We start from the raw sequence: 25258 nt of genomic DNA, 5'->3' as shown, positions 1-25258 counted from the left end.
CTGTGTGATGTTGTGCTTCTGATCGTCCAATGTCTGGGGACGTGTGGCGTAAACCCTGTCTTTTAAGTAACCCCATAGAAAGAATTCCGGCGTTGTCAAATCCGGAGATCTCGGTGGCCACAGGTTCCTGGAAATTATTCGGTCGTCACATAACCGGATAAATGGAACCATGCTTCATCCGTGAACCATGTGATGGACAATATGGCAGAATGTTTTGCACAATGAACGTCTGAAACCAACGACAATAATTCAATCTTTTATCCTTATCTGGTTCCTGTAGCTGATGAACAACCGTAACCCTATATGGCTTTAGGCTCTCTGACACATTGAGTAGGTGTACCCTGTCTCCTGCGACAAACGTCTTAATGATTTTTTGGGTGACTGCTGCCAACAATAGGAATAAAACATAAAAATCTGCGCATCTAGTGCTGCCAACAATAGGAATAAAACATAAACATCTGCGCATCTAGTGACAAGGAATCGAAACTCCAGAACATTCTGCTTAATTTGGTGCTAAAATTGGGTCAGGGCTGCCAACAATAGGAATATAACATAAACATCTGCGCATCTAGTGACAAGGAATCGAAACTCCAGAACATTCTGCTTAATTTGGTGCTAAAATTGGGTCAGTGCTGCCAACAATAGGAATATAACATAAACATCTGCGCATCTAGTGACGAGGAACCGAAACTCCAGAACATTCTGCTTAATTTGGTGCTAAAATTGGGTCAGTGCTGCCAACAATAGGAATAAAACATAAACATCTGCTCATCTAGTGACAAGGAATCGAAACTCCAGAACATTCTGCTTAATTTGGTGCTAAAATTGGGTCAATGCTGCCAACAATAGGAATAAAACATAAACATCTGCGCATCTAGTGACAAGGAATCGAAACTCCAGAACATTCTGCTTAATTTGATGCTAAAATTGGGTCAGTGCTGCCAACAGTAGGAATAAAACATAAACATCTGCGCATCTAGTGACAAGGAATCGAAACTCCGGAACATTCTGCTTAATTTGGTACTAAAATTGGGTCATTGAGTGAATTTCCAACGGAATAATTAAAGAAAGAAATGTGTCAGTTCTATATAAATCACTCTGTAGTTACGTTGTGCGACCGTCACTTAGGTCGCACTGGTTGCTAGCCGAATGGCTACTGCGTTCGTCTTCTGCTCCTTCTCATCAGGATTTCTCACACCATCATTTTACTCAACAATGGAAAACTATTTGGTGGAAGAGCTGGAGCTCTCAGGATACTATAGGAAAACTACATGATTACTAAACTTAGTCTGAAATGATTGCAATATTGTAAACTCTACTTGATTTATTATATATTTACAAATGTACAAAGCTACTTACAAAGTATTTCATTGGATGACGCTGACGCCATGCCGCTTCCAAGTCTCTCGATTCACCCTTCGTCAGTCTCAACTAACTGCCGCATCTCCTCACCAACACTTTTTATGTTTCGTTATCCGTTTCCCGCCCGGGGTGCCGACCACGCCATCCACCAAGTGAGATGGGCTTAAAAGCACTTTTGATTTCATGTACTTACAAATGTCGTCTTAATCAAACATCTATTACATTTAATTAGATTCAGTGCATTATAGTGATAAGTCGCTATAATGAGATTACGCGCAAGAAAAGAGTTCGAACAATGCGTGATATAATTTTAACCAATTAAAATGCATGCTTTGTTCCACTGAACCAATGCGATTAGTCCAGCGATGATCTGTGGCGTAAGAATACTTTCATTGTAGGCAGTGATTTACCACACGCCCGACAAGACTCTATACCGTTGGCTAAGCATCTTAAGACCGTGTATTCCGCTGACACTGTTCCTGTTTCAAATTTAATACTCCACAGGAAATCATGCTACAGGGCGTTCTTTAGCCCTGGGGCATAACAGTTATTTACGTAACTAGGGCAGAAAGTGGCACTTTTGAGTACGAGTGAGACGAATTTCGGAACGAGTGCGCAAAAGACATTTTCGTACTAGTTACGTACAGCATTTTTTTTTTGGGCACAGCTACATGGAAATACCACAGTTTAGTAAATAGCCTACAGTTACGAAGCTTGAGGCGCTATTTGCATTTCTAGCGATACAATGCTCTAAGCGGTTAGCAAGTGAGAGTACTAGGAACAATAGACTGTGCGATAGTAGCGATCCTAGTGACTAGCAACTAAAGTTCAACTGTGATTGGATGCATATTCCCTACATATTAAGCTTCGTGACTGTATGTACTAGACTGTGGAAATACTATGTGAATTAATATTCATTTAGGGTGGTATTCATAGACATTTCGCAGCACGCGCTACGAGCGTACTAAGCTAGCCCCGGCTATCCACTGGTTACTAGTACAGAATTCAAATCATATCATATCGCTAACACTGGTTTATGAATACTAAAAACGCTGATCATGCATCGGACGCCCGCGCTAAAAATGTCTATGAATACGGACCTAAGAGATTAGGTACAGCTTAAACTAGTAAAATGTTCGGAAATATTGAACATTTGTTTCCTCCATCACTGTATATGTACAATAATGAAAATTGGTATGTATAAAACACTATCCTTCTGCTATATGAGAAAAATATTTTTATGATTAAAAAAATTATTTATACATTTTTTTCAAAATTCAAAATGTTGTCAGTCCACTGTGCAGTGATGAAGCTTTTCCCTCATAACTCAAAAAACTTGTTAGCTTTTTCATGTTCTCTGTCTTTTATTTTATTGCTGAAACTCATGTTTACAATATCGTGCTCTTTCAACTACTTAATAAATAATATATATTTTTTTTATTTTGTGTAATTGAAAATACTGATATATGACCATTTTTAAAATGAATTTATTTTTTATCAGACAATTTATCAAAGGTAGATAAGTTATCTTGCATCATTTTGTAGATATGATATGCATAAACACACACAAAAAATTTCATCACAGAATGTTGGATGGTTTTTTAATTATGTGGGAAACGCATCATCACTGCACAGTGAACTGAATGTTGAAAAAAAAAAAAAAAATGTAAATGATTTTTTTAATTGTAACAATATTTTTTTTCATATAGCAGAAGGACAGTGTTTTACACACACTAATTTTCATTGTTGTACAAGATACAGCAGTGGAGGAAAAAAATGTTGAATATTTCCAAAATTTTATTGTTCTAGGCTGTACCTAACACGTTAAATAAATCACAGACTATTGAGATTTTTGTAGGCTAGGAGTCACGGCCTACTAATACTAAAATATAGCCTATAATACAGTAGGTTTAGTTATAACCAGGGAAAGGATTTATATGTAAATACATATTTACTTATAAAGCTAATATAATTTATATTTTGCATTATCTTTATGTTTCACAATGTGTAGGGTTGAAAAATCCTACTTTTATTTTCCATATTTTTCCATATTTTAGAGTTTAGTACATATTTTCGTTAATTTCCATATATTTTCCATATTTCATATAAAACAGTCCATATTATATTAGGTTTAACAATAAAACAAAACAAAATTCCATTAACTTTTAAAAATACATTTCAACAATAGAGATTTAAACACATGTTCAGTAATCCCTTTAACATCAGAGTTATTTGAAAATTAGCAGTCCTATCAACAATGGGAAAGTAAGTTACAAAACTGTATTAATTTAATTTAAAATTTTTAACAGACTTCAGTTGTGCAGCTCAACAGTTAAATGCCAGTCAGAGTACACATAGGTTCAGTTTTGTAAATCATACTATAAAGACGGTAAATATGCCAAAAGTACGTCATTCAGTCAATTTAAAATCAAAACTAACAAGTTACATTTCAGAATTTAAAGAAGATGGTTTATCAACTGACAATAAAATATTATTTTGTAATTTGTGTCAGTGTGCAGTATCATCTACACAAAAGTTCCTGGTGCAACAACACATTACAACTAGTAAACATCAGGCCAACAAACAACTAAATTCCAAGCAGAGACAATTGTTTTTAACACAACCAACAACATCGAATGTAAGATCTGAGTTTAACATCGACCTGTGCCGTTCTCTCATCTCTGCTGATATTCCTCTCTACAAACTAAAGAATAAGGTCTTCAGGGAATTCCTTGAAAAATATACTCAACATACAATCCCGGATGAGTCAACACTTAGGAAGACGTATGCTCCATCCATCTACGATGAGACAATACAGAAGATAAGAGATGAAATTAAAGATAGTTCAATTTGGGTTTCCATTGATGAGACTCCCGACAAAGAAGGTAGACTTGTTGGTAATGTAGTTATCGGTTTGTTAAGTGAACAATATTCTGAACAAATTCTTTTACATTGTGATGTTCTAGAAAAGTGCAATAACAAAACTATAGTTAAACTGTTCAACGAAGCTATGGGTATCCTGTGGCCAAAGGGTATTATGTACGATAATGTGTTATTCTTTATTAGCGATGCTGCCCCTTATATGGTCAAAGCTGGACAAGCATTATCTGTTGTATATCCTAAATTGACTCATTTTACTTGTGTGGCGCATGCATTTCATCGTGTGGCAGAAGTGGTCAGAGACAATTTCCCTAAAGTAGATTTGTTGATTTCATCAGTGAAAAAAGTATTTCTCAAAGCTCCCAGTAGAGTTAACGTGTTGAAAGAAATGTACCCTGAAATTCCATTGCCACCAAAGCCAATTTTAACTAGATGGGGTACATGGCTAGAAGCAGTTGAATATTATGCCGAACATATAGACTCTATTAACAATGTTCTCCTTGCATTGGACTCTGAAGATGCAGTCTCAATTGATACTGCGAAAACAGTTACCTGTGACATAAGTGTGAAGAATGACTTAGCTCACATTCAGCATACATTTTCATGCATCATAAAAACGCTCAAAAGTCTCCAAAATAGGCACCTTTCACTATCTGAAAGTTTTGAAATTATAAATAGTACTGTGGAACAACTGAATCGTGGTAGAGGTAAAGTTGCAGATGCAGTAAGAGCTAAGGTGGACACTGTACTTTCAAAAAACCCTGGATATGAAGAACTACAAAAGGTTGTTGCTGTGATGAGTGGTGAATCAACAGTGAAGATTAACTTGGACTTATCCCCAGCAGACATTGTGAAATTGAATTATGTACCAGTTACTTCTTGTGACGTCGAACGCTCTTTTAGTCAGTATAAATCTATCCTCAGAGACAATAGAAGAAGATTCACTTTTCAGCACTTGAAAGAAATGTTTGTAACCTATTGTTATGGTAACAGACAATAAAAATTGTGTTTTGTTGAAACTACATTGGAAGATAAGGTACGTCCATTATATTTTTTGTTTAGTTTGATTAAAATGTACCAATATTTAACGTACATAGTCATTTTTTTATAATTTTAAGTCCATATTTAATTCCATATTTTGGTAAAAATCCATATTTAATTCCATATTTTGGTAAAAATAACTACATATATATTTACATATTTCATATATTTTTAGTCCATATAAATCCGTTCCCTGGTTATAACATTATGATTGTTGTGTAGCTATAGTGAGGGCTTTTGTATTCTGAACCATCCAAAAACTCAAAATGGCTTTATCAAAAAATATATTTTGTTCCGGCATTAAGAGAGAGATTCTGAGGACGCTTTATGTAAATTAATACCTAGAAAATCTAAAGAAAGATACATGAAGGAATTTGATTTATTTACGAATGGACAAGAAGTAACAGTGTGGAATTAATAACGGAACACGTAATGCTTGCGTTCTTCAATCAAAAGGTACAGTACGTCTGCTTATAGGTATAAGATGTGTTAAGCTGTGGCTATGAAATTCTTTGTATATTATTTCTGTTTCTGTTAGCATGATTACTAGACTAGGAGGCATTGCCTACAATTCGTGTGCTCATAGTTGGCGATGTGTTGATATTGATACGTGATAGTTTTCATAATGTTTCGTCATAACTGTTTTATTACTATGACAACTTTGCAGTATTCGTACGGAAAAATGAATCGTGACAATGTTTTTACCTTACTCTTACAGCAAAGAAGAACTTTATAACCAATAAGGTGTTATGAAAAACAGCAGTTTCCATTTATGAGTGCCAAAAAAAAAATACATTTTTGGCACACCTACTTGGAAACTGCTATTTCTCATGTAACATTATTGGTTAGAAAATTCTTCTTTGCTGTACGCATAATTTCCTTTTTTTAGATTAACCCTTCCTCATGTCTTTGTACCAGGATACTGGAATAGCTTATCTTCCTTTGGTTAGTGATAACGACACTGAGCGTCACTATTATTCTATGTCTGTATTTGTTGTAGGCCTATATGTTTTTATTATATATATATATTTTTTTTTGCTGTTATTCATACTCACTTTAACATCTCTGGTCATATCACGAGTTAATCTTTTGGTTGAAATCCGAAGGCCTGTGTATTATTGTTGAGACTGATTCTATTGTTGTGAACTAGATGGTGTCTGTATATGTATTACTGATTTGTTATGAATATGATTTCGGTGATGAATGAGGCCGATCATATTCAGGGATGTTGTGGCCCGAATTCCCTGGCATTTGAGGAAAAACCCTGAAAAACCTCAACCAGGAAATTCAACCCGACCGGGAATCGAACCCGGGCCCTCTGCGTAGGGACCAGCTTGCTGACCCCTACACCACAGAGGTGGTATATTATTATTATTATTATTGTTATTATTATTATTATTATTATTATTATTATTATTATTATTATTATTATTATTATTATTATTATTATTATTATTATTATTATTATTATTATAGTGGTTACCATTCAATAATGTATTTTTTTTAAATTTATTGATCGATCAGCGCATTTAGCGCTATACAGATCATTTCTAAATAAAATATAAATACAATACATGACACTGAATTGAGGGCAGCCTAGATTGGGCTCCTCAATGAACAAAAATAATTGTTAATAAGTAAGTGTTTACATAGGTTGGTGTGATGATAAATTTTGATTATAATATGAGGTCCATTGGAAGTCGGCTCTTGATTCTGGTGGGAAATGTGGACTTCCTTCCGAGAGAGTAGTGGATGGCGCCTGGAACATTTTCTAGGTTGTCATAGAACTTCTTAGCTTGTGACTGAATAAACTGTTTGATTGTGTCAATACCAGTTTCTGTGTGTAGTTGGCTGTTACGGACAAACCAAGGAGAATTGAGTGAAATTCGTAGGACTTTATTTTGAAATGACTGGATGTGTTTAATTTCACTTATTGCAGCTCCTCCCCAGACAGGACAGGCATAAAGCAGTAGAGGTCGTAATAGAGATGTGTAAAGTAGCATGCAATTTTGTAGCTTTAGAGATGATTTCTTGTTGAGGAGCGGATATAATTTAGCGAGTCTTGAGTAGCCCAATTTAAGTTTGTTGTTGATGTGATTTTTCCATGACAGACGCCGATCTAAGTGCACTCCAAGATATTTTACAGCTTCATCCTTTGGTTTCCACGGTATCACGTTGGTTGAAAGATTTATGAATGGAGGATTAGCAGGACGACACAAAGTAAATAGCATTGCTTCGCATTTGATAATGTATTAAATATATGCAGAGGATTATGACATGAATATTTACACACTACTGTGAAATGCCAAGAATTCATCTTCAGGATTGATGTGACAAATTAGTAATTTTTCAATTTAGCCTTTAATAATAGGCTACAGCTTTTTGGTTATGATTAGTAATGTCCTCAGTAAGATTATTGAAAAATAGGACTGGTTATAGTAATAAAATTCATTACTAATCTATAGTCACTTCTTCCTTGCCACAAGTCATTTGTTTCTGTGTCTTGGAAACAAAAACCTGACAAGTTCGTACTTGTCACTTGTTTTACTTGTAACTGGTAAAAGTAGTCGCTTCAAGAAACAGGCCCTTGAATATCATAAAAAAATAAATGTTCTTTTTGATGCAAGCATAGCCTGAATTTCATGTGCACGGTCTGCGATTGCGTAGATCTTAGCCTGAAAAACGGCAGCATATTTGCTGAGGAAACTGAAAATCTTCTGTTCTGAATATGTGCCTATAAACAACCCCTTCCCCTCGTCTATTCTGAACCCGTCTGTATACCAAATGAGCCCAGTGAGAAAGAGGAAAATGAAGCGAAATGGAAGAGATGAGTACAAGAACAAAAGAAGGTGGATAAGAGAAGTAGGAATAATAAAGAGGCGAGTGATGAAAGGATAGAAGAGAAGAATTCGAAAGACAAAAGAATAGCAACACACAACAAGAACACCAATAACGCAAAGTGGTTAAATGACGCAGTTTCGTTCTCTAATCGGACTTGGCTTGAGAATGCAAAACATTTAAGGAATGGAATTAAAAGCGGCCAGTTCCATAACATGAGTCACACGCTGTTATGCTTTGAATGGGAACAATCAATTTCAGGGCTTGAAAGTTCTCCGATATTATTCTCTGTTTAGGTAGCAACTTCCATCTATTGGCCGCAGGCGGAAATAGCAACCTGAGAACGCTGGATTTGGGAGAGAACGACATCTGTGATCTACCTGCTGTACTATGTGCTCTTTCGGGGCTCGGCCATTTGGTGTGTCTGAGGCTGGAGGGTAACCCTTGCTCGGTATGTGTTTTAAGTATTGTCGAACTGAAATAGAATGGCTGAAATAGCATAGCTATGGTAAATAGTAGATAATTATACCTGTATGGAAGTTAATGTGTGTGACATGGTAAATATTATTCATATTCTTACAATTGAATCGGCTATTGTTCAATGCGATCATAGGCGCCGACTTCTTTGAAATATTTTGGTGGTGGGGGGGGGGGGGAGACAGGACTCTGCGTAAAAGTCCGAGAAAACTTTAATTGAAGAGTGCTGGGGGAAAAATCTCATAAGTCACGTTACACTGTTTTTACACGAGTTAAAAAGTTTCAAGACCCATTACAGTCTGTCTTTGAGTTATCATATATTTTCTTTGAACTAATGTGGTTATTATTCTACTAGCCGTACCCGTGCGCTCCGCTGCACCCGTTAGAAATAAATGTAAAGTAATTACATAATTAAAATAGGACATTTGATCCAGGGAACATTCGTGTTTGATGTAAGGATAAATAGTTTATTATGTTACTTAATTTAAATTGTATTTGCATAATTAAAATGCGATCATTTTGATCCAGAGACCACTCATTTGGTCATAAAAATTATTTTAGGAAATACAGGAAACGAATGTACAGAATAGCCTATCAAGTTTTCTGTGCATAAGAAGCTATTTTAATCTTACCTGTCCTCGAGTCACTCAGAAGTTAGTGTAATGACATTATAGCATTATGTCCATCTAGAGAAACTACACTTTCTAATGGTGCATTAATAATTAATTATACAAATCGGTTGATTTAGCTTCTGATATTACTTCATACAAACACAGAAACATTCTGTAGGCTATCTTTCATAGCTTTCGATTGTTGCTGTCCAAGGCCCCTTATAGACGAAGTCATTTGTTTTTTAAATCATTACACGGCCTTAGATGGCAGTTATTTTAATTTTAAAACTCATTTATCTCGTTTAATATCAGTCCTATCAAAATTTTTCAAGGGATAAAACTTATCGGAAATTATTTTGAAAGAAACTTTTGTTATGTAACATTTTTCACAAAAAGCAATAATAAGCGAGATATTTCGATTTATTTAATTCAGGCCCCCTTATAACCCTCCTTTTAAATAATGTATTTTGAATGCCATACAGCCTAAAATCTAAGTTACAACGAACTTAATTTATATTCCAATTTTCATCGAAATCCGTTCAGCCATTATCGCGTGAAAAGGTAACAAACATACAGACAGACATACAAACAAAAATTTCAAAAAAGCTATTTTCGGTTTCAGGGTGGTTAATTGTATATGTTAGGACCAATTATTTTTGGATAATCGAAAATTACCAGAAAAATTTCGGCTGCAGATTTATTATTAGTATAGATAGGCCTATAGTTAAAGTAGGCGCCCACTTACCGGAACGGATACGTACGGCGCGTTCGGATTTTTATTCTTTGCATTATTTTATATGGAGCATCGCCCACTTGGCCGTATCGCCTCTCTCCGCATGAAAATTGCTTAACCAAAGATGGAAACTACGGACATTATGCACTGCTGCTACTTTTCTCTGCTTATCATCCTTCGTTGATTCTTGCAGCAATGATGAACATAACATGAACGTTTTTAGTTCCACAGCCACTGCTACAACCCAATTTATCGTTTGTTTTCGTTCGTTGCAGTTTTATTTTGGGCAGTTTTCTCTATTATTTTATTAAGAATTATCTATTATCAATAATTATATCGCAATCATTGATCATTGGACCTGCAATTTTATCAAACTAAAAATGTATATTTACGCACCTTAAAATAACAAGCTTGTTGTAGTAGTAGTAGTAGTAGTAGTAGTAGTAGTATTAGAAGTAGTATTAGAAGTAGTAGTAGTAGTAGTAGTGGCATCAGTAGTAGCAATAGTTGTAGTAATAGTAGCATCAGTAGTAGCAGTAGTAATAGTAGCATCAGTAGTAGTAGCAGTAGTAGTAGTAGTAGTAGTAGTAGTAGCATCAGTAATAGCAGTAGTAGTAGCATCAGTAGTAGTAGTAGTAGTAGTAATAGCGTCAGTAGTAGTAGTAGCATCAGTAATAGCAGTAGTAGTAGTAGCAGTAGCATCAGTAATAGCAGTAGTAGTAGCATCAGTAGTAGCAGTAGTAGTAGTAGTTGTAGCATCAGTAATAGCAGCAGTAGTAGTAGTAGCATCAGTAATAGCAGTAGCAGTAGCATCAGTAGTAGTAGTACTAATAATAGCGTCAGTAGTAGTAGTAGCATCAGTAATAGCAGTAGTAGTAGCATCAGTAATAGCAGTAGTAGTAGTAGTAGTAGCATCAGTAATAGCAGTAGTAGTAGTAGTAGTAGTAGCATCAGTAATAGCAGTAGTAGTAGCATCAGTAGTAGTAGTAGTAGTAGCATCAGTAATAGCAGTAGTAGTAGTAGTAGCATCAGTAATAGCAGTAGTAGTAGCATCAGTAATAGCAGTAGTAGTAGTAGTAGTAGTAGCATCAGTAATAGCAGTAGTAGTAGCATCAGTAATAGCAGTAGTAGTAGTAGCATCAGTAATAGCAGTAGTAGTAGCATCAGTAGTAGTAGTAGTAATAATAGCGTCAGTAGTAGTAGTAGCATCAGTAATAGCAGTAGTAGTAGCATCAGTAATAGCAGTAGTAGTAGCATCAGTAATAGTAGTAGTAGTAGCATTAGTAATAGCAGTAGTAGTAGCATCAGTAATAGCAGTAGTAGTAGTAGTAGTAGCATCAGTAATGGCAGTAGTAGTAGCATCAGTAATAGCAGTAGTAGTAGCATCAGTAATAGCAGTAGTAGTAGTAGTAGTAGCATCAGTAATAGCAGTAGTAGTAGCATCAGTAATAGCAGTAGTAGTAGTAGTAGTAGTAGCATTAGTAATAGCAGTAGTAGTAGCATCAGTAATAGCAGTAGTAGTAGTAGTAGTAGCATCAGTAATAGCAGTAGTAGTAGCATTAGTAATAGCAGTAGTAGTAGCATCAGTAATAGCAGTAGTAGTAGTAGTAGTAGCATCAGTAATAGCAGTAGTAGTAGCATCAGTAATAGCAGTAGTAGTAGTAGTAGTAGCATCAGTAATAGCAGTAGTAGTAGCATCAGTAATAGTAGTAGTAGTAGCATCAGTAATAGCAGTAGTAGTAGCATTAGTAATAGCAGTAGTAGTAGCATCAGTAATAGCAGTAGTAGTAGTAGTAGTAGTAGTAGAATCAGTAATAGCAGTAGTAGTAGCATCAGTAATAGCAGTAGTAGTAGTAGTAGTAGTAGCATCAGTAATAGCAGTAGTAGTAGCATCAGTAATAGCAGTAGTAGTAGTAGTAGCATCAGTAATAGTAGTAGTAGTAGCATCAGTAATAGCAGTAGTAGTAGCATCAGTAGTAGTAATAATAATAGAGTCAGTAGTAGTAGCATCAGTAATAGCAGTAGTAGTAGCATCAGTAGTAGCAGTAGTAGTAGCATCAGTAGTAGTAGGAATAATACCGGCAGTAGTAGTAGTAGTAATAATAGCGTCAGTAGCAGTAGCATCAGCAATAGCAGTAGTAATAGTAGTAGTAGCATCAGTAATAGCAGTAGTAGTAGCATCAGTAGTAGTAGTAGCATCAGTAGTAGTAATAATAATAGAGTCAGTAGTAGTAGCATCAGTAATAGCAGTAGTAGTAGTAGCATCAGTAATAGCAGTAGTAGTAGCATCAGTAATAGCAGTAGCAGTAGTAGTTGTAGCATCAGTAATAGCAGTAGTAGCAGTAGTAGCATCAGTAATAGCAGTAGTAGTAGCATCAGTAGTAGTAGTAGTAATAATAGCGTCAGTAGTAGTAGTAGCATCAGTAATAGCAGTAGTAGTAGCATCAGTAATAGCAGTAGTAGTAGTAGTAGTAGCATCAGTAATAGCAGTAGTAGTAGCATCAGTAATAGCAGTAGTAGTAGTAGTAGTAGCATCAGTAATAGCAGTAGTAGTAGCATCAGTAGTAGTAGTAGTAGTAGCATCAGTAATAGCAGTAGTAGTAGTAGTAGTAGCATCAGTAATAGCAGTAGTAGTAGCATCAGTAATAGCAGTAGTAGTAGCATCAGTAATAGCAGTAGTAGTAGTAGTAGTAGCATCAGTAATAGCAGTAGTAGTAGCATCAGTAGTAGTAGTAGTAATAATAGCGTCAGTAGTAGTAGTAGCATCAGTAATAGCAGTAGTAGTAGCATCAGTAATAGCAGTAGTAGTAGTAGTAGTAGTAGCATCAGTAATAGTAGTAGTAGTAGTAGCATCAGTAATAGCAGTAGTAGTAGCATTAGTAATAGCAGTAGTAGTAGCATCAGTAATAGCAGTAGTAGTAGTAGTAGTAGCATCAGTAATAGCAGTAGTAGTAGCATCAGTAATAGCAGTAGTAGTAGTAGTAGTAGTAGTAGCATCAGTAATAGCAGTAGTAGTAGCATCAGTAATAGCAGTAGTAGTAGTAGTAGCATCAGTAATAATAGTAGTAGTAGCATCAGTAATAGCAGTAGTAGTAGCATCAGTAATAGCAGTAGTAGTAGCATCAGTAATAGCAGTAGTAGTAGTAGTAGTAGCATCAGTAATAGCAGTAGTAGTAGCATCAGTAATAGCAGTAGTAGTAGCATCAGTAATAGCAGTAGTAGTAGTAGTAGTAGCATCAGTAATAGCAGTAGTAGTAGCATCAGTAATAGCAGTAGTAGTAGCATCAGTAATAGCAGTAGTAGTAGTAGTAGTAGTAGCATCAGTAATAGCAGTAGTAGTAGCATCAGTAATAGCAGTAGTAGTAGTAGTAGTAGCATCAGTAATAGCAGTAGTAGTAGCATCAGTAATAGCAGTAGTAGTAGCATCAGTAGTAGTAGTAGTAGTAGCATCAGTAATAGCAGTAGTAGTAGTAGTAGTAGCATCAGTAATAGCAGTAGTAGTAGCATCAGTAATAGCAGTAGTAGTAGTAGTAGTAGTAGCATTAGTAATAGCAGTAGTAGTAGCATCAGTAATAGCAGTAGTAGTAGTAGTAGTAGCATCAGTAATAGCAGTAGTAGTAGTAGTAGTAGTAGCATCAGTAATAGCAGTAGTAGTAGCATCAGTAGTAGTAGTAGTAGTAGCATCAGTAATAGCAGTAGTAGTAGTAGTAGTAGCATCAGTAATAGCAGTAGTAGTAGCATCAGTAATAGCAGTAGTAGTAGTAGTAGTAGTAGCATCAGTAATAGCAGTAGTAGTAGCATCAGTAATAGCAGTAGTAGTAGTAGTAGCATCAGTAATAGCAGTAGTAGTAGCATCAGTAGTAGTAGTAGTAATAATAGCGTCAGTAGTAGTAGTAGCATCAGTAATAGCAGTAGTAGTAGCATCAGTAATAGCAGTAGTAGTAGCATCAGTAATAGTAGTAGTAGTAGCATTAGTAATAGCAGTAGTAGTAGCATCAGTAGTAGCAGTAGTAGTAGTAGTAGTAGCATCAGTAATGGCAGTAGTAGTAGCATCAGTAATAGCAGTAGTAGTAGCATCAGTAATAGCAGTAGTAGTAGTAGTAGCATCAGTAATAGCAGTAGTAGTAGCATCAGTAATAGCAGTAGTAGTAGTAGTAGTAGTAGCATTAGTAATAGCAGTAGTAGTAGCATCAGTAATAGCAGTAGTAGTAGTAGTAGTAGCATCAGTAATAGCAGTAGTAGTAGCATTAGTAATGGCAGTAGTAGTAGCATCAGTAATAGCAGTAGTAGTAGTAGTAGTAGCATCAGTAATAGCAGTAGTAGTAGCATCAGTAATAGCAGTAGTAGTAGTAGTAGTAGCATCAGTAATAGCAGTAGTAGTAGCATCAGTAATAGTAGTAGTAGTAGCATCAGTAATAGCAGTAGTAGTAGCATTAGTAATAGCAGTAGTAGTAGCATCAGTAATAGCAGTAGTAGTAGTAGTAGTAGTAGCATCAGTAATAGCAGTAGTAGTAGCATCAGTAATAGCAGTAGTAGTAGTAGTAGTAGTAGCATCAGTAATAGCAGTAGTAGTAGCATCAGTAATAGCAGTAGTAGTAGTAGTAGCATCAGTAATAGTAGTAGTAGTAGCATCAGTAATAGCAGTAGTAGTAGCATCAGTAGTAGTAATAATAATAGAGTCAGTAGTAGTAGCATCAGTAATAGCAGTAGTAGTAGCATCAGTAGTAGCAGTAGTAGTAGCATCAGTAGTAGTAGTAGGAATAATACCGGCAGTAGTAGTAGTAGTAATAATAGCGTCAGTAGCAGTAGCATCAGCAATAGCAGTAGTAATAGTAGTAGTAGCATCAGTAATAGCAGTAGTAGTAGCATCAGTAGTAGTAGTAGCATCAGTAGTAGTAATAATAATAGAGTCAGTAGTAGTAGCATCAGTAATAGCAGTAGTAGTAGTAGCATCAGTAATAGCAGTAGTAGTAGCATCAGTAATAGCAGTAGCAGTAGTAGTTGTAGCATCAGTAATAGCAGTAGTAGTAGTAGTAGCATCAGTAATAGCAGTAGTAGTAGCATCAGTAGTAGTAGTAGTAATAATAGCGTCAGTAGTAGTAGTAGCATCAGTAATAGCAGTAGTAGTAGCATCAGTAATAGCAGTAGTAGTAGTAGTAGTAGCATCAGTAATAGCAGTAGTAGTAGCATCAGTAATAGCAGTAGTAGTAGTAGTAGTAGCATCAGTAATAGCAGTAGTAGTAGCATCAGTAGTAGTAGTAGTAGTAGCATCAGTAATAGCAGTAGTAGTAGTAGTAGTAGCATCAGTAATAGCAGTAGTAGTAGCATCAGTAATAGCAGTAGTAGTAGCATCAGTAATAGCAGTAGTAGTAGTAGTAGTAGCATCAGTAATAGCAGTAGTAGTAGCATCAGTAGTAGTAGTAGTAATAATAGCGTCAGTAGTAGTAGTAGCATCAGTAATAGCAGTAGTAGTAGCATCAGTAATAGCAGTAGTAGTAGTAGTAGTAGTAGTAGCATCAGTAATAGTAGTAGTAGTAGTAGCATCAGTAATAGCAGTAGTAGTAGCATTAGTAATAGCAGTAGTAGTAGCATCAGTAATAGCAGTAGTAGTAGTAGTAGTAGCATCAGTAATAGCAGTAGTAGTAGCATCAGTAATAGCAGTAGTAGTAGTAGTAGTAGTAGTAGCATCAGTAATAGCAGTAGTAGTAGCATCAGTAATAGCAGTAGTAGTAGTAGTAGCATCAGTAATAGTAGTAGTAGTAGCATCAGTAATAGCAGTAGTAGTAGCATCAGTAATAGCAGTAGTAGTAGCATCAGTAATAGCAGTAGTAGTAGTAGTAGTAGCATCAGTAATAGCAGTAGTAGTAGCATCAGTAATAGCAGTAGTAGTAGCATCAGTAATAGCAGTAGTAGTAGTAGTAGTAGCATCAGTAATAGCAGTAGTAGTAGCATCAGTAATAGCAGTAGTAGTAGCATCAGTAATAGCAGTAGTAGTAGTAGTAGTAGTAGCATCAGTAATAGCAGTAGTAGTAGCATCAGTAATAGCAGTAGTAGTAGTAGTAGTAGCATCAGTAATAGCAGTAGTAGTAGCATCAGTAATAGCAGTAGTAGTAGCATCAGTAATAGCAGTAGTAGTAGCGTCAGTAGTAGCAGTAGTAGTAGCATCAGTAGTAGTAATAATAATAGCGTCAGTAGTAGTAGCATCAGTAATAGCAGTAGTAGTAGCATCAGTAATAGCAGTAGTAGTAGTAGTAGCATCAGTAATAGTAGCAGTAGTAGTAGTAGTAGCATCAGTAATAGCAGTAGTAGTAGCATTAGTAATAGCAGTAGTAGTAGCATCAGTAATAGCAGTAGTAGTAGTAGTAGTAGTAGTAGTAGTAGCATCAGTAATAGCAGTAGTAGTAGCATCAGTAATAGCAGTAGTAGTAGTAGTAGTAGTAGTAGCATCAGTAATAGCAGTAGTAGTAGCATCAGTAATAGTAGTAGTAGTAGTAGCATCAGTAATAGCAGTAGTAGTAGTAGTAGTAGTAGCATCAGTAATAGCAGTAGTAGTAGCATCAGTAATAGTAGTAGTAGTAGTAGTAGTAGTAGCATCAGTAATAGCAGTAGTAGTAGCATCAGTAATAGCAGTAGTAGTAGTAGTAGTAGCATCAGTAATAGCAGTAGTAGTAGCATCAGTAATAGCAGTAGTAGTAGCATCAGTAATAGCAGTAGTAGTAGAATCAGTAGTAGTAGTAGTAATAATAGCGTCAGTAGTAGTAGCATCAGTAATAGCAGTAGTAGTAGCATCAGTAATAGCAGTAGTAGTAGTAGTAGTAGCATCAGTAATAGCAGTAGTAGTAGCATCAGTAATAGCAGTAGTAGTAGTAGTAGTAGTAGTAGCATCAGTAGTAGTAGTAGTATTAGCATCAGTAGTAGTAGTAGTATTAGCATCAGTAATAGCAGTAGTAGTAGTAATAGCATCAGTAGTAGTAGTAGTAGTAATAGCATCAGTAGTAGTAGTAGTAGTAGTAGTAGTAGTAGTAATAGCGTCAGTAGTAATAGTAGGCCTAGTAAGCCTCTTGATCTAGTCGTTAGCGACGCTGACTCCTAACCTGGAGGTTTCGGGTTCGAATCTCATATCTGCCAAGACAGTTTTCCTTGGTTATGATTGTTATGAATAATATGTATGACCTGGGTGTTTGTGTTGTCCTTAGGTTTAAATTAGATTTAGATAGATAGGCGTACCCTACAAAATACCCGCTGTGAATATATCTTTACGAGATGACCAGGGGTTGTTAGCGAACCAATGGACTTATATCCATCCATTAGCAGTAGTGGTGGTATTAGTAGTAGTGTTTAGTTACAATTACACATTTCAACTTTCCAGTTAACATGATCATTTTCATGAAGCGAACTACTTGTAGATGATGTTATACTATGTGCATAATACTCGCCATATTCTAATGTTCCTGTTTGTATATTCTTTATATGTGGATATTGCTGCACAAAATACGCTCACTACGATTGTTTCAGACTTGTCTCAATTACCGCGAAATGGTGCTGTATTATCTGCCAAAACTGCTGTTCTTTGATGACGTTGAAATATGGCCAATGGACCGCCAAGGACTCGAGGCCTTCGCTATGGAAGAACTGAGCAGAAAGGGTGCTCTGACCTTCAGTTGTTTCAGACTAATGGGAATTCCTCAGCCTCCGAACGAAATTGTCGACAAACAGGTATGACTGTCCGCTGTTGTACAAACTTAGTAACATAGTGAGTATATGAGATACAAAAAAATCGCTGTTTTGTAGTAAACAGAGAGAAACATTTATGATTCATACAATCACCACAAAAGAAATTCTTAATCCTACTGACTGTGAAACACAGAAACTAACTTAACTATCTTCCTTGAGGACTGGGTGAGTCCAATTGTTTTGTATTTACCAAGTGGTACCTTAATGTTGTCTCAGATCTCTATTCTATCCATCGTAGGCTACACAGTACGGTACACGTAACGTAAACTCTTAACAAGAGCCCGGAATTATATGTACTATAAGTTAAAAATAACATCAACTATAGACTATATGGGTGGGAGTGTTGTAGATTACTGGTGAGAAAGTGTAGTTTACAACGTTAAGTTCAAATCTTCCAGTCTTTATCTAAAAAAAAATTGGTGTGGATAGCAGTGGCGGTTCCTCGGGGGACGGAAGGGAGGAACATCCTCCTCACATATTTCTTATTTTGAAAGTAAATACCAAATAAAATAAGTGCCTTCAAATTCAAGGAAGATTCGATAATTTTTAAGTTCACAGCTATAAGAAAACCTCAGTTGATCGAGTTTTAAGCGATACGTGCTCATGTGCTACTAGAAAACTATGAGAAAGATGCGAGATTGTTTGTGTGGAGGAAAGTCAATCCTTTCCTCCTTTACTGCAGTTAACACACATAGACAACAGCGCACTAGCGGCCAGAGACAGAAGCAGAGTTTTAAAGCAAGTAAATGAACGGAGAGGGAGGAGATCCTCCTCTGAATCAGCGCATGGGCGGGAAATAGAAACCGACTGGTCGTGCAGCAAGCTCGCTACCGCTGCCATCTAACAATCTTACATTCAACCAGACTATAACACATCTAGGAGGAGGCACAATAAAAACAATTTTAACGCAACGCTATGAAAGATACCATATAATTTTTTTTTTAATTATAAATAAAAAATATTATTCATTGCACTTTATATAGGCTACTATTCATGGTTTGAAACTTTCAAGCATATTTGAAAATTAAAGTCGGGTTTATATAAAACAAAGAGGAAGTAGTTCTACGTTAGTATCGAAGATCTTTTTGGCCCCTGAAATTCACTTCCATTCATTGTGTACTAGACAGGGCAACAGCCAAGTTGTCAGTTTTGTGCAAATATATTTGAAATTGAAAGTAGTACTCCAAACTACATTATTTTTAACATAAAAAATTAATTGGCCACCGGCAACTTTGAACAATAATGGTAGTATGACTTTACAAGAACTGATATTCTTCAAAAGCATGTGATACTGAACTTTTAAAATGTACATGTGGCAACACAGACCACGTGGGTGGGTGCAGTGTTCTCGCTTTCCTCAGATTATTCCCATTTCCGCTGTTCCGGTGTTAGTAGCTGGTCTCTTCCAACACGTGTGATGCTGTAGTGTGCTCGAAAAATGCTGCAAGAGGAATTTTCTTGTAATTGTTAATTTGTGCAATTATTCAACAATGAATGGAAGTGAAAACATTATATATTTTGAGAAAATTTAGGAAACTCAGTTTACAAGAACAGATTATTGCTATACCGAAGGGAAGGCCAACCCCAACACTACCTGGTCTTACATGTATGCATGTAGGCTAAATTGTAGCATTTTTCATTCAAGAAGGTGTCATTTCGTCCTGTTACCTTCTTTCCTCCTCTTAAGAAATACGCAGGAGCCGCCACTGGTGGATTGGAAAGAGAGGGGTCTGTTCAGTAAACTTTATTGTTTATATGAAACGAGTCAAAGTTAGGATAGGAGAAGAAATGTCAGAAGGAAGTGAAATTGGGAGAGGAGTACGTCATAGATGTCCTTGGATAGTAGGAGGAAGAAGAATAAAGTGCATAAGATTTGCTGATGATGTGGCGTTTGTTAGTAGAAGAGGAAATTATACTAAAGGATATGCTACTGGAGCTAAATGACAGCTGTGAACAGTATGGGATGAAGATAAATGCCAATAAGACGAAGACCATGGTCATAGGAAGAAAAATAAAGAAGGTAAACTTGCGAATTCTAAATAAGGCAGTAGAGCAAGTGGACAGCTTCAAATACTTGGGGTGTACTATAAGCAGTAACATGAGCTGCTGCCAGGAAGTCAAAAGAAGGATAGCAATGGCGAAGCAAGCTTTAAATATAAAAAGGAGCATCTTCTGCGGACCTCTGGAGAAAGAACTAAGGAAGAGACTAGTGAAGTGCTTTGTGTGGAGTGTGGCATTATATGGGGGCAGAAACATGGACATTACGACGAAGTGAAGAGAAGCGAATAGAAGCATTTGAAATGTGGATACGGAGAAGGATGGAGTGTGTGAAATGGACAGACAGAATAAGAAACGAAGCTGTATTAGAAAGAGTGAATGAAGAAAGATTGAGGCTGAAACTGATCAGAAAGAAAAAAAGGAATTGGATGGATCACTGGTTGAGAAGAAACTGCCTTCTGAAGGATACACTGGAAGAAATGGTGAACGGGAAAAGAGTTCGGGGCAGAAAAAGATATCAGATGATAGACGACATTAGGGTATATGGGCCATATGAAGAGACAAAGAGGAAGGCAGCAAATAGGAAAGCCTGGAGAATGCTGGGTTTGCAGTGAATGACTTGCCCTTGGGCGGAATACTATAAATTAATAAATGAATGAATGAATGAATGAATGAATGAATGAATGAATGAATGAATGAATGAATGAATGAATGAATGAATGAATGAAGAAGCATGTGTGATTGAACATAACATGCATTGCTTGCCACATCACAGCTATGAGTATAATTATATCCAGAAATATCTAACATCAGACGTGTATGGGTTCTCTTCTCTTCTCTTCTCTTCTCTTCTCTTCTCTTCTCTTCTCTTCTCTTCTCTTCTCTTCTCTTCTCTTCTCTTCTCTTCTCTTCTCTCTTCCCTCTTCTCTTCTCTTCTCTTCTCTTCTCTTCTCTTCTCTTCTCTTCTCTTCTCTTCTCTTCTCTTCTCTTCTCTTCTCTTCTCCTCATTGCTTAATTTTTTCCATATCTTAGTTCTAATATAATTTTGTTTTAATAGTAGACTAACACGTCATAAACAGAATAACAGTACTGGAGCTTTTTTCTCTCTAGAGAGTGGTGCACACATACCATCTGGAGGTGGAGCTACCCCTGTTAGACCCCGTCCTGCGGGAGCCAGGGAAGGACATCCAGCCCAAGGAACCAGAAGCAGACATAGTACGTACCAACTAGAAAAGAAGTGTAAGGACGGTGTTCAAGTGTGAAAGGTCTATCGTGAAATTGTTGTTATGTTTTATACACAGGTGTATCACATTTCATAGATTGTCAATGTTTGGAATTATTATTATTATAATTTCTGCATCAATGTCATTCACCACTTCATATGAAGGGAAATCATCTCGTAGGAGGCCTACACATGAATTATCATGATAGATTTTTCTGGGCGTTAAAACTTTTTTTCTGGATACATTAAAATCATTTTTCTCCATTTCTCACAAACATCAATGAGTCACTTCTTTTGTTTTTATTATCTCCTGAACTATAATATTGATAAACCTGTGAAATTGTACTTGTACAGGTTCAAGATTGAATAAACAAATGTCCATTTCTCCGGTAGTATCAGGATAAGTCAACTATGACGGGAACAATGAATATTGTATAGCGTAGTACACCGTTATTCATTGTCTTTTTGCTCTTTTCTCACTCCTAAAAGAGAAAGCTAAGACTTCGTGATCTTAAGAACAGCTGTTATTGAAATTGTAGATATTTATTTAAGTATGTCTGGCACAAAGAATATCTAAGAAAAGTTTTGGGCCATGAAATATGTACTGTATTTAGGTACAGTAATCTGGTACAGCTTACTTACTTACTTATGGCTTTTAAGGAACCCGGAGGTTCATTGCCGCCCTCATACAAGCCCGCCATCGGTCCCTATCCTGAGCAAGATTAATCCAATCTCTACCATCATATCCCACCTCCCTCAAATCCATTTTAATATTATCGTCCCATTTACGTCTCGGCCTCCCCAAAGGTCTTATTCCCTCCGGCCTCCCAACTAACACTCTATATGCATTTCTCGATTCGCCCATACGTGCTACATGCCCTGCCCATCTCAAACGTCTGGATTTAATGTTCCTAATTATGTCAGGTGAAGAATACAATGCGTGCAGTTCTGTGTTGTGTAACTTTCTCCATTCTCCTGTAACTTCATCCCTCTGATATAAATAATTAAATGTGTTAATATATTTAAGGGGAGGCAGAGGTGAATATTTCAAAATCCACAAAATTTATCCGATTTGTTTGAAATTGACCATGGATACTAAGTATGTTATTAGTAATGGACATACCAAGTTTCAACTTTCTAAGTACAATAGTTCTGTAAATATTAATAATTTTATAAAACTTTATATCGTTTGATATAAAATGCTCCATGCACCATATTGTAAGAAATTTTCAATATTTCTTTTTATTTATGTGTTCAGAGAAGGTATATAAATAATGATAAGTATTAGTTTATTATGGGAATAATATAGTAATACAGTTATCTTGGTTTTAATTTCATACTTTGAAGGGCACAAAATAAAAAACTAACAACGGAATATGAAAATAAAGATAATAAAAATGGAAAAAAACAAATTTTCATTTTTTCTTCTGTTTTGTTGGAAAATTTCACCTCTGCCTCCCCTTAAAAGTTATAAAAATTCTACTTATCTGCTAATATTTTAACAGTAAACTTCAATATTTTTTTCACATATAACTGAACACAATAATCTCAGTTTTGGCTCACTAGCAGCTACAGCAATATTTTGACGAAGTTAAACTTAATTCTTCCATAATACAGAAAAACAGTAAAGTTTTCCCAGGTACAATGCACGGTCATTTTTAGGTTCAACAGATATTCATACATATTCCGCTACAAAATAATATCAAGGTATTTGCTTAACAGGTAAATCAACTTCAAGATCAGAAAGGTGGGAAGAAGGCAGGAGAGAGACAAAGTGGAAGTAACACTAAAGAGGAGATCGAAACCGAATTGGAGAAAGAAGAGAAGCCAGAACTGAAGGAAGAATCACAAACCAGGGAAGATAAGATAAAGGGCATGCTCGAAAGTAGAGGGGAAACAGAAAGATTAACGCGGTCGAGGTTCCAGTACTTCAAAACGTATAGGATGCCCTGGTCCAGCATTATACAGTTTCCTGACCCGGCCCTAGAAGTGGATGCCCCCAGCGGCGACCTGGTGTCCCTCAGAGACACGCTGAGAACCTGCGTGAATGTCAGGATTGTTTACATGAAGGTGAGGATGAGAAATACGTCATTTCGTTGCAGTTGTAAGTTGTAGATTCTGAGTGGATGTGGTTGGGACACACTTTTAATTGATGTCGTAGTATGTTGTGATCCCAGAGTGGACGTGGGAAACATTTTTTATTACTATATATTACGTTCTTTTCACTTTTCATTTAATATCACTGATTCTGTATTTTTATGACCTGGTAGACTGTAAGTGAAGGCTCTATGGCCTTATCTCTGTCAGTATAAATAAATTATTATTATTATTATTATTATTATTATTATTATTATGGATAAACCCCAATTCTTGGAAAAGCAAAAGATTATTATTAATATTATTATTATTATTATTATTATTATTATTATTATTATTACTAGCTGAAAGTACCCGGCGTTGCCCGGGTTTTCCTTTCTGCTTCTATTTTTAATTAAACTGGTTATTAAATTTTCGGAAATCTCGGAAACCTAACTATACACAACCAAAACGAATTGTCTTTACTAAGCTTTCCTCGCCCATAAAGATGAATCTTTACTTAACGTCACTTACATGAATTAATGAACTCCTTAGCCAAATGCCTGCCAGGGTTTACTCAATTTAAAACAGTTGTAAATCAGCCACCGAAAAGAAAACATTTCACCATGTGCCTGACGTTAAACTGTTGTTTTAAATTTATCTATTTATTTATTTGTTTTTATTTATTTATTTGTTTTTATTTATTTATTTGTTTTTATTTATTTTATTTATTTATTCTGGTGTAGTTAAGGCAATTAGGCCTTCTCTTCCGCACCGCCAGAAATACAAATAAAGTAATAGAAAAATCAAACTATAAACAAAGTAAAACCCAACGAAAATATAATTCCTTCTCCTCTTTCTGATCAGTTTCAGCGTTGAATCAACATATACATATATAATTTAATTTATATTGGACGATTTTTTTTACCTCTTGAACGCTGTACACTCACTTATATCATATCCAGTTTTTTTTAATATAACTTGAAACTATATCTCATAAATTCAGAATATATTATATTAATTCTAATTTTACACACAGAATACTGATACAATATAAACTCGCAATAAGTCATTTTTTTAACATAAAGACTAATATTCGAAGAAACGTATAGGCCTACCGGTATTTTAGAAATTAAGAGATTTTTATTTCCACAACGCTTAACATACTAAATTTGCAACGTGAACAACAATATTTTGAGAATTAATACAATGTTATTTTCAGTAGGCTTATGTACATTCACATACCACATTAGCAACATGACAAAAGTATCATTGAATTGATTATTGATAGGTGTAAAATCTCTTTTTTTTTTTTTTTTTTTTTTTTGTATAAAATATAGTTTAGGATGTGAAAAACACACAGTTTTTAAGTTAATGCCTGCAACTTTGAGCAACTGTCCTTGAGCTTCATTTTAATATGGCCATTGCAAATGCTTGTGGCATTGAAATTGCAGTTGAATGAGTATCCTAGCAATACGTGGAATAAAAACATCTCCTTTTATTTTTGCAGTTAATATTGCCAATTCTATTCCGTTTCGTATGAGTTTTTCACACCAATTCTTATTCGTGCATAATTTTGGTGGGTCAATATTTCACAATAGTACTATTGGTTATTCAATATTAAGTAAATTATGTGGTAGCAATCCTTGTAGTTTCAAAGAATTCTAGAATTCAGTTGTATGAAACAGTTTGCTCACTATCTACAAAACTGCATCGAGGAATTCATAATACGGTCCTGGACTGCGTAAAGATACTTAGGCCTATTGTGTGAATTATCTAGTTTTAGCCTTCATGATCTGTAACAACAATGTAATTTAATTTCATGTTAAAATTTCCATGGCCTCGTGAAAGTCGATGTTGAATATAACAGACAATAATAAAAAAACATTTGACTATAGAAGATTTTGCGTTTTAATATTATACATGAAGATTTGATCTATTTATTTTTATTTTTTATAATTTCAATGAATTGAACTTCCATTTGCATAATTTTAATGTAGCCTATGTTCTTTTCCTGGTTATGAAGATTAAATGTGCAAACTTTGGCACATATCGGTCAAAGTATGTAGATTTGTTAGAGAACATACACACACATACATACATACATACATACATACCCACATTCAATTTTATATATTAAGATTATTAAGGAACTCGCAGGTTCATTGCCGCCCTCACATAAGCCCGCCATTGGTCCCTATCCTGTGCAAGATTAATCCACTCTCTGTCATCATATCCCACTTCCCTTAAACCATTTTAATATTATTCTCCCATCTACGTCTCGTC

General features: G+C 35.6%; 1 protein-coding gene across 1 annotated transcript in view; it reads left to right on the top strand.

Moving 5' to 3' along the window:
* The window catches only part of LOC138709995 (leucine-rich repeat-containing protein 43-like), a 116109-nt gene that overhangs the window by 61412 nt on the left and 29439 nt on the right, over positions 1 to 25258 (top strand). Inside the window, exons 3-6 of the mRNA XM_069840673.1 lie at positions 8418 to 8572; positions 17458 to 17658; positions 20785 to 20889; positions 22619 to 22966. Coding sequence (XP_069696774.1) covers positions 8418 to 8572; positions 17458 to 17658; positions 20785 to 20889; positions 22619 to 22966 — 809 coding nt within the window. The remainder of the gene's footprint in view (positions 1 to 8417; positions 8573 to 17457; positions 17659 to 20784; positions 20890 to 22618; positions 22967 to 25258) is intronic.

The sequence above is a fragment of the Periplaneta americana genome, chromosome 12, assembly GCF_040183065.1.
Source record: "Periplaneta americana isolate PAMFEO1 chromosome 12, P.americana_PAMFEO1_priV1, whole genome shotgun sequence".
NCBI lineage: Eukaryota > Metazoa > Arthropoda > Insecta > Blattodea > Blattidae > Periplaneta > Periplaneta americana.
This window is presented reverse-complemented; position numbering and strand designations above follow the sequence as displayed.